General features: G+C 42.8%; 1 protein-coding gene across 4 annotated transcripts in view; it reads right to left on the reverse strand.

Annotated features, from left to right (window-relative positions):
• Window positions 1-7324, reverse strand: part of GPR155 (G protein-coupled receptor 155) — a 34812-nt gene extending 27488 nt beyond the window's left edge. For 2 of the 4 annotated variants that reach the window (XM_072040961.1, XM_072040962.1), the window contains exon 1: window positions 7306-7324. In XM_072040961.1, coding sequence (XP_071897062.1) covers window positions 7306-7309 — 4 coding nt within the window. In that variant the 5' untranslated portion in view covers window positions 7310-7324. Of the gene's footprint in view, window positions 1-2028; window positions 2185-7305 lie in introns of those variants that run through there. The other 2 variants (XM_005019700.5, XM_038182149.2) reach the window with 1 other exon arrangement.
• Window positions 7325-10762: the final 3438 nt, after the last annotated feature.

Consider the following 10762-nt stretch of genomic DNA (forward strand, 5'->3'; position numbering starts at 1 on the left):
TTTTCCAGAAACACAGGCTTTTGATTTACTGATTATCAGTAAATTATTTCTCTCGGTTCCTTTTGCTCCACAGGATACGTGCATTTACATAACTGTAGTGAGCCTACATAATGACTAATCACACATTTAGCATACAGCCTTATCACACCTAGGGCTGAACTCAAACTAGCTTCTCATGTGAGCAAAAATGTCTTCAGTTCAGTTTTTAATGAAATCAATATTACTGAGTTGATGCAAAACCAAAGCCTTATATATTCTACACAGAAAGCCATCAGTTCGTACAGGATGTATAACATTAACTAGTCAAAGGACGCTAAAATAAGCAGATACAACACAGCCCCAAAGACAAGAGCTTGGCTTTGCCCACATAGGATATATCAAGAATTTAAGATTAAGATTTGAATCCTTAAAAGCTCTGCCACAGCTACATTGCTGGGAACTAATAATAAACACAAAGCTTTTAAGAACAATGCTGCCTCATCCGCTGTTGACTGTGTCAAGAGCAGCTGCTTGCAGCCCATCCGTCAGGTTGCACCCGTAAGAAAGGACAGTTCAGACATCGTGAGAGGAAGCCTAGCATGAAGACTGACAACAGTTGGAGAGCAAGGAACTAGCACAGTTTACAATTCCCTTGAAATAAACCGGAGCACTGATATTTGCCTATGTCTCCTGTAGGCTGTCAATATTTGTAAAGTGTTAAAATTCACCAGACCAGAAAGTCAGTTCTCCAGCAGCTGGGAGTTGAGCAACATCAGGTTCTTTTCTCAGCACGAAACTAGAGAAGTTGTCTCCTTCTTTCCCAGCAGGAAAAACCCTTTCGTGTTTTTTTTTTTTTTTTTTTTTTTTTTTTTTCCCTCCTTTGTCCGGATAGTTTTGTTGTTGTTTTGTTTTGAACTATGAGAGATTGTAGGCGATACCTCAATCCTCAATGTACATCTCTCTGGTCTCTCAGAGAAACTTCCAGCTGACCATTACTCTCACGATAATTCTGGTGACACTAGCAAGACTGCACACTGTTCATAAATTATATCCCACACTGTGACCTTATTTGCTACCCTAATGCAATGCAGGAACACCTCACGTGTGACACTAATTTATTCAAGAGGCTGAAAGTTAGACTGGGGCAGGAAAAGTTACCCTTCATGGCAGCTCCAGCATCTCAGAGAAGAATGCAATGTACATATCTTTATGAGTTTTTACTGTAAGTCAAAAAAAAAGGAAGCATCTGCAGATAGTTACAATGATAAAATTAAGTGGGAAGAAGTGATTGCTACAGCTCCTGTTCTTGCAAGTTAACCACAAAATTTGCTTTTCTCTTTGCTGGGCCAAGAAGGCAGGTACAGAATAACCCCGCAGCAGCAGTTAACCTGAGAAGCATGCCACCACGGGCTTGCAACCCAAACACCGCCACGAGAGATTTCAGGCCTTGCACATCTCTGAGCGGCTGTTGTTTTCCAGGTCACGTTTCCCTTCCCCGTTCTCCGTGCTGCGGTTACGAGGCAGCAGCGGAGCGGCGCAGGAGGGGAAAGTGAGCACCCACAAAACCCCCAAGCGCTGAGGCCTGCCCCACAGGGGCACCCAACGCTGCTGCGGGACATGGCCGTGTGGGTGCCGGAGGACCCGAGGAACCTCAGACAGATCCCAACGAAGCCACAGCTGCCAGCGGCGCAAAAACACCGGGCAAGAAAAGCAAGCGGAAAGCGCACCTTCCTTAATTCCCAGTTGGGCTCATCTGAGGGCTCATTAGCAGACACACGCATTTTTGGTGCAAGCAGCAGAGCATTTTTCGGCACACAGATCACATTTTGTTGTCAGCATCTCTTGAAAGCCGCCCCGCAGGGCTGAAGCATCCCTCGCCTCACCGAGAAAGGGCCACGGCAAGCAGCCGCCCCAGCCCCGAGCACACGGCGCTTTCCACGCGCGGGGTGGAAAAATAACAGCGCTACCTGCTGTGACAGCTGGCTTCGGGGGAAAAAAAAATACGGAAAGAAAAATACCAGAGGATGGGGGCAGGAGCGGACCGCTTACCTACTCAGCTTTGGGCAGGCACCTCCGCACGAGCGCGCGTATAGAGGATTTCTCCCCTGCCAAGGTGACCGCCTCCCCAAGGCCGAGGCCGCCGCTGCCGAGGCCCAGGAGGGGAGGGAGGGAGAGGAGGGAAGGGAGGGGAGGGTCTGGCCCGGCCCCGGAGCCCGCCCCGGCCCGCCCCGAGCGCCGCGGGGGGAGCGCGGCCGCAAAATGGCGGCGGTGGCCGCGTGCCCTCAGCGTGTCCTGCCCGCGGCTGCTTCTCGGGGCGCACCGCGCTCCCCGCTGCCGGCGGCCGCCGCCTGCCCTCAGCCTCTTCACCCCCCCCCGGCTGGCAGTGCCTCGCCTCGCCTCGCCGGCCCTGCCCGGGCTGACAGGCTTTATCTGCCCGCGCCACGGCTGCCGCCCTAGGCTTGGTCCCGACGGATAGCGGGGCCGGCTCCGCACCTCCTGCCGGCGGGGAAGCAGCCCCCGTGCCCGAGCTGCGGGGCCTGCTTCGTGCCCGGCCTCGTCAGGCTGGCTGGAGGGGTGTCGCACGCGTGCTGGCAGAGGACCACTATTCTGGGGGGTTTTAACGCGTTGGTTCTCTTTTGTTTCTCAGTACGTTATAAAAAGGTACAACAAAAAGTGACAAAAATAGGTATGCCCTACGTCAGTATAGAAACCACTTGCAACTCGTTTCCCCTTTAGGACTCTCCAAAGTTTGTGTCAGTTTTCCGAGCTTTCTACACTAACCTCTTTATATATAATGTTGTGGTGCTTAGAAACAAAAGTAACCTAATTTTCCACGTGGTATCAGTTCCTGAAGGCTGGTCAGGCAGTTAATCTCCCCAGTAAAAACCAAAAGCTGGTAATAGTCAAGCAGTTTCTTGCTGAAAAAAGGGATCCAGCCTTTCTCATGGCTTCTCCTTTTGAACACAGTTGAGGAGACAGCAGCTGGAGCTGCCCATTTTTCTAGGAACTCAGCCAGATACTGCTGCCACAAAGAGGGCACGTACACCATTCCCTAGGTTATCTACTTTCTCCCATGGTTTATTTGACCCAAACCAGCTCGTTACACGTAGCAGATGGATAGCAATAGGTGTCTTTACTAAAGAAACTAAATTTGTCCATCAGATGTAATGCCCTCAGTTTGTGTACTGGGTAGTTTCCCCCCACCAAACTAGGAACTTTAAGAAAAAAAAAAAAAAAAAAGAACCATTCTTCCCCTTTCACATAACATCTAGAAAAGATGAAACAAATGGGAAGGGAGAGCCACCTCCACCCAAAAGTACTGAAGACTTGCACATGACTGACAATTTATGAAGCACTGTGTTGGATACAATAAATTCACCCATAATAGGTTCATCCTACAAGGTCTACTGGCAAAATACTTGCAGGAATCTTACCAGAAACAAATCAGTGTATATTAAGAGCAGTAATATCAATAGCAAAAACAATGGTATTTAAAAGACATAAGCTAAGAAAGGGTTAAATAAAATCTCATAAACAATGCAGACAGGTAATTAAACATATAGGGATAAGAAAAACCACAAAACTGTTGGAAACTTCTAGAAGGTACTATAGTACTATAAAGCATTATATAGAGTACTATATAAAGTAAAAGTACTATATAAAGGTACTACAGTGCTATAAGCTACAGTACTTTAGTACTATACATTTGAATAAAAATTTAAATGCTATCATCCTTCACCACATTATTTTTACAAAAGCATGAGTTTGGCTGAATAGACTGCTCAGCGATTGATTCTTCTCCAGGGCACGAGCAATTAGGGGAAGCAGGGCTATATGTCTATCTCAGAGGTCACATATGCACTCCAGATCAGGAAAGAGCACTTGACCTGGGTCTGGCATCTTCTTCTGGGGAACACTGAGGAATGGACATACATGAAAGTACTGTAGTACCCAGGGCACACGATAAGATAATAAAAAGGAAAAAAAAAATCTATTTGGAATTCAGATTAATTATTTAAGGAAAGTGTGTGAATGATAACTGCTGCCTGAGAAATAATAAGAGAAAAGGATATGCAAGGAAATAAATAATTAGGACTTAATAAGCCCATTTCCTCTTGAAGTTTTTTTATTATTTTTTTTGAAACAGATTACATACAGCCTAGCAACAGACTATGCAGTTGTTAAGAAACAGGAAATTGTTATTAAGCAGACTGTACCACCAGAACAGCAGCATTAATAACTAAAACATGGGACTGCAGGACCGGTGGACTACCTAGCCAAAAAACTCTAGACTTTTCTTTGAGCCACATGTCCTCCTTCAGCCTCAAACCCTTGTTTTGGGTGGAGCTCCTTCCTGTTCCAGCACCTGGGGCTCATAATGGCACAGCTTTCCTTTTCCAGTTAAGGTATTTGTAAACTAAGGATGACAGTCCTGGACACCATCTCACCAAAGTTTAACCCAAACAATAGAAATACCAGAAAGTCCCCCCCCAAAACAACAACAAATTAAAAAAATGTGACTAGCAATGATCATAGCTATCACAGTATGCCTAATGTATGGGATAGGCAATTGTTTCATTTGCAAACTACTGAGATGATAGATTCATGTAGTCCATCACAGCTATCCTCCACCACTGGCAACTGAATTTCCAAGCAGTTTTACTGCAGGGCACAATCCCATTAATGGCATTGCAAAGCCAGGCTTTCCAATAGGTACTTAATCAACTTAAGACTGAGAGTTGTCCCCCAAATCTTAATTTGATCCCCTTGAGCATTCCCATACCACCTATTACATAATCATTAACTGCTTTCCCCCTTTGTTTTTGTTCTGTATTCACAGAAGTTGGATGTTTGTGTCCACTTACATGCCCTTACGAAGTTCAGTTTTCCATTTATGTGTCACTAAAGTAATTCAACATGTATGGAAGAGACAGCGCCTGCTTTTTGGTCTGGGCAACAGCCCAAACCGCGAAAAGCAGCTGGGAGCAACCAGTATGCAAAAGTCCTTCTTCTGACCTTCATCAGAGGCATTTGCCTAAAACAATAACACCTCTGGCCCCACACTGGACCTGCAAGAGGCTTAACCCCCTCAATGAGAGCAGGCTTAAGATAAGTTAGCTCTTAAGATCTAGCAGTGACCACAAGCAAACATATTTTCAAAGATAAACAGCTGAGCCAATTTGGACAGGTTTTCAGGGGACTACAAATGCGTCTTTGTATTTTATGTAAATTCCAAGTGCTTGTTTCAAAGCAGAAAATGCTGGGGTATTTTGAAGAACGGCCCACAAGAATTTACTGTAAGCAAGTAGCTTTTGCAAATTCATTTCCAAAAAACACTAAAATTAACTTTTTTTTTTTTTTTTCTTCTAGAAAGAGTCAGAGGTCTAGCATGGAAGTTGAAACCAAATTGCTAGGGGATGGTGATAAGTAAGAACACCACCTTACACTAGGAAGCATCAGGTAAGCTTCAAAGCAACAGTATCAACTGAAAATGTAGAACAAGCATCTCTCTAAACAACCTCTCAGAAAAATGACTTTTCCAAGAATAGATGCAAATACAGAGGATCAGCAGACAGCAAGAATGCTGGCAAATCAAATATCAGTTGAATCAGGGTGCAATCTACCTGCAAATCTACAAGTATAACCTCAGTGTCATTTCCAGAAAACAGTGCACCTGGTTTTCAACAGCACGGAAACATCTAAATATCTTACTAACCCGGCAATTACAACAATGGGCGGAGAGGCTAGCACTTAAGTAATCTCGTTATATTCAATTACAGGAAAAATACTTACTCAATGCTCCTTGGTTACTGAGAGCAAGCCAAATTTTATGTGAGAATTGGCAGTATGCCTACAGCCAACGTGCAAGTTTAGGACTCTGTGTTTGTTATTTTCTAGCGTCTGTCCTCCTGCAGTTGTGTGTAGGATGTTCAGAAACAACCCAGAGCACTTATCTGTATCTAGATGTGTCTGATCACTTACACTGACTCACATGGTTACTGCAAAATAAACTATAGCTTACAAGGGACACTTGTTTGGAGAAGTAGTTAAGCAACAACGGAAACCTGAGTGAAAAACAAATAAGTAAATAAATTTGTAGACAGACAATAGACCCATGGATTTCTTCTTTACTAAAGGTAGTGTCAGAGGGAAGGTTTTGCAACCCTCTGCAAAAGAACTTTCCAGACTTCTGAGGCTTCAACACTTTGGCAAACCCAGTCTGCAGCCCTGAGAGCCATCCCACCCTGAGACCAGGAGAAAGCTGAGTGCTGTTACCCATAAGCCTGAAGGTAGTCATCACACAAGTGAGGACAGTATGCTGGACATTTATGATCACTTTGGTTAGCTTAGAACGCTTTTGTAAAAATAGCCTACTCAAGAAAAAAGATATCATCTGTTTATCTACAGTATTATCCAGTTATGAGAATTTGTGGTATTTTTGCTACAGTACCCTTTGTACAACAACAGAGTTGGTCTTGCAAAGCTCACCTTCACTACACCATGCCCACATCCCCTTGGCTCTGCAGCTGAGACATTGGCACCTGTTACTGGCAAATTACTCAAATACCTGCAGGTGCATCTTCACCTTCATAATATTGTATCTGTCAGAAGACAACATATGAAGGGAGCAGTTAGCTTGCAGAATGTCAAACTAAAACCTCAGCAATTTTTATGTATGTTCAGGTGTGGAGAACTGGACTAACCTTGTGACCTAGCAAAGTAAATGTCATGCATGGTGAAATTTACCTAGCTAGCATAAAATGAGGAAAAGAAAAAGTTCAAGTCAGGTTGCCCTGAATTCAGTAGAACTCGGAATAGTCCTTAATGATTTCAATAGGAAGAGATTCTTTACTGAAATTGCTTTCAGGGGACAAACAAAGCTGCAGAGACATCCTACACGTACACATTTGATCGCTCATAGGAGCATATCACCTTGTGGCTTGACTCACTAAAAAGATGAGCTTACTGAAGTCAAATACAATACTCACAGATTTGTTAACAAACTAACTAGGCAGACTGGAAAAAAAAAAAAAAGTATCACATATAAAGAAAGAAAACCCCACTATTTCAAGATAGTGTTTTTAATCGCTTTATCTAGAAAATAGCTTTAAAATCTCATCCATCTGCCTCATATTGTGGTTAGAAATGTATCTACTATACATACACACTTTTTTTTATTAAAAAACAAAACCCACAATATTTTCACATACCCACAAGTCTAACAGTAGGTTATAACATTATTAACAACAAGACATAAAAGTTATGGCTCTTTTTGACCTGAGAATACCCATTCATTCAATTTGACCTATGCAATCTGTTACTTACACATTCTCAGTACTCTTACTGATCAGTCAATGTAAGACTTCGCAAATTTGGCCTAATTTCTCCAAAGGAAGAAAAGAAAGAAAAAAAAAAAAAGGAAAAAAAAAAGGAAAAAAAAAAAAACACAACACAAAGACTTGAAGAGTTTTGAGTATTGTACACAAGCAAATCACAGAATATTATTACTAATATTCCAATATTAGGGATTATTAGGGATTAGAAGGGACCTTAAAAGATCATCTAGTCCAATCCCCCTGCCAGAGCAGGAACAAATACTGCTTTGCTCAGGAAAATGATGTTAAAGCAGGCTGCTCTGATGAGTAAATAAAATGTTTCTGATCTGCTGCACCTGTTGGCTATTCTGTAAGTAATTGATTAGTGGGGAAAAAAGGCAAAAGTGGCAGCACAAAAGAGAAGCTTTTGGAAATTTTCAGCATATGACTCAAATACCTGTAAAACTTTTCCCACTTACTGAGTTTCCATTTGTGATCACACCATACCCCACCATTTTTCAAGTCACTCTTTATCACCTGTACAAACACAGTTTAAATATTATCCAAAAATATATATTGATTGCAGTGTATTATCTTCTTTGGCAGAAATTCAATTGTTTGTTCTTTTATTTCTCCTTTATTTCATCTCTGCTATAGCATTCTACCCTTCATGTTCCTCTGTTACAGGCCACAATTGGCATACCCTCTCCTCAATGAATTCTACTATTTTTTTTATATTTATTTTTTGGTACTTCTCCCTCTGCAATTTACAGATTCTTCTCCGACATTGTTTCTTTTTCATACCTTTACCTGATTGCGTTCAGCAGTTTGGCGTTTCATTTAACTTCATGGCCAATATTTCAATCTCACAGATATCCAGGGATCTCAATTTGATTGTTTTCTATTTCTTTGGCTTTTAATAGAAAGGAATTTATTTCTTCTCTTAAATATTTGAGTAAACTTTTATATTAAGACTGCAATAGTGTGAGTAAATTCTTGTATTAAATCTGCAGTATTGTCAGAGTGGGTTTCTTACAACTACCTGCTACTTCCATTTGATTTTTTTCAATAGAAAAGGTATTTTGTTGTAACTCTTACCTCCTTCTCCAGCTGCAGTTAAAGACGTGTTTAGTTCTATCTAATAGCATGCTGCTTTCGGGTTGAAGTGAAACAGGGTAGAGTCATACGTGTTATTCTCTTGCATCATTTTTATGCCAATACTGGCATTTTCCTTGCTTAAGAATTGTGTAACTGCACGGGGGAATCAGGCCGTAGACGTCTAGAGTAAACAAGCTGCTGTCCCAACAGAAACAAGCGTGTAGTGCTCCTGAAGCAAGGGACCATAACCAAACACACACGATCAAGGTTCCTGACAGTTAAATAACAGGACCACAGCTTGTGAATTGGGAGCTGCTTCTCATACCAGCGGTGGAACAGAGGTTAATAATAATAATAATAATAATAATAATAATAATAAATAAATAAATCACTGACATAGTTCTTGAGTTTTGACATTGCCATTAAAGCTGCTCCCCGGGCTGCAACGTGCAAAATTCAGCAAAGAAGTCAAAAGTGCCACCTAGCGCCCTCCTCAGCAAACGCCAGCTGCCGTCCTGGGCTGGAAGCAGGGACTGCAAAAATGAACTCGAACAAATTCCAAGGCAGGCGCAGATTTAAAGCCAACAACGAGAGGGAAGAGGAAGAAAAGGCGATCAGTTGGTAAATCGGCTAGCTCACGGACCTTACCTTCAAGGTGCTGAGCAGTCAATACAGATAACAAGGGTGTTCTGGAAGTCAGCTTCTGCACCTGAGCCAGCGTGCACAGCCCCGTGTTGGGGCTGGGGTCTTGTGTGCCTGGGGTCTTTGAGCAAAGTCACAGCTTTCTATGGTGCTGTGATTTCACCTGCTTGCTTGGATGGGGCTTGGCAGACTGGGCCTCTTGGGCCCCTGGTTATCTCTTGCTTTGAGAACTAGGGGCTCTCATAAAATATATAGTTTTCTGTGTGAAGACAGAGGGAAAATAAAATATCATTAAAATATATATATAAACCACAAAAGCTCTAGAAATAAACATTTAAAATAAGATTCCCTGGTGATGATAGGAGAGCATATCCTTGCTAATAATTTACCATACAGAATGCTCTTCCATAACATATTGAGCCCGTGGCTGCTTACGGTGCGGAGCTGAGCTAGGTGCCAGGGTGCAGCACTGCTCCTGCGCCTGAGGCAGAGGATTCTCAGCACACAGACACAGGCCAAGACACATCAGAACTTTTCCCACCTGCTTAGTTAAAAACAAACATACAGGATTTCTCACTTTCTTGCATGTTTGTACTTGGACTTATATTTAAAAAGTTTGCAGCTTGAAATAAAGTTTTGTGCTTTTCACCCCTGCTACACAAAGGCCCAGCAGGTGTACAAGGAGGAGGAATGAAAGTCCTGGCAAAGAGGCTGTGTGGGGATTCTCTTAAGGCACACAGCTCAATTTTTATTTTTAAAATCAACAGCAATCTGGAATAAACACAACAAAATGACCTTTGATAAGTATGTGGATGATGGCTCAGCAGCAGCCCTGCAGGCCCAGCTGAGGAGAATAAGCTATATTTTCAGAGGACACCAGCAGGACCTCTGTGTGTTTTCAGACAAAGGTTCCCAGTTTTCAGAAGGAACCCCAACTACTTGCAAAATAGGAGAAATGAAAGCTGCTATTTTTAATAGGGAAAAAGAAAGTCAACACAAGGGTTTCAGCAGTCAACAGCAAGGGAGGGCTATTAGGCAGCACAGAAAACACGGGGCTCTGCAGCCTCTGACAAAATGTGGCTTGACAAAGGACAGGTGAGACAGCAGCCACATATCCTCCTCAGCTGCAGTGGATTGAGCCCAGACCTTCCCCTGAGCCTTCTCCTTGCTCTCTCTGCAGGCTCTGTGGCAGTGTTTGCACAGCCTGTTGGTGGTGTCTCTACTTTTAATAAAGCTTTCTGCTGGAATGAGGAGTGACCCATTTTCACAGGCCTGTACGGATAGATGGGTGCTTATTTTGAGTGGGGCAGGATGCGAGATAAACTATTGCTTAAACATCCATCCATGTGAACACAGGACATTGCCACTTGGATGATGTTCTTGCAAACAGTACTCTTACACACAAGCAAATGCTAAACGTAGCCAAAGCAGTCCCCTTTGCAAAGGGATGGTTTTGAACAAGGTGCTCCTCAGTGATAAAGCACTGCCCCAACTGCGGGGAGGAATCTGCAGTTCCTGTTTTGGCGAGACGAAGATGAATAGGAACAAACACCCCTTCTTCCTCAGCCCTGTGTCTGCCCTTATCTTTCCCTTATCTTTGAGGTTTGTAGACAGAGATTTCTTTTCTAATCTGCTGTATTCTTGAAAAAAAAAAAAAGAAAGAAAAAGAAAAATACAAAAACAGTTCAGTTTTCCAAATGAGAAAGGGATTTAAGTAGGTTAAAACC

Source organism: Anas platyrhynchos, chromosome 7 (genome assembly GCF_047663525.1).
Source record: "Anas platyrhynchos isolate ZD024472 breed Pekin duck chromosome 7, IASCAAS_PekinDuck_T2T, whole genome shotgun sequence".
NCBI lineage: Eukaryota > Metazoa > Chordata > Aves > Anseriformes > Anatidae > Anas > Anas platyrhynchos.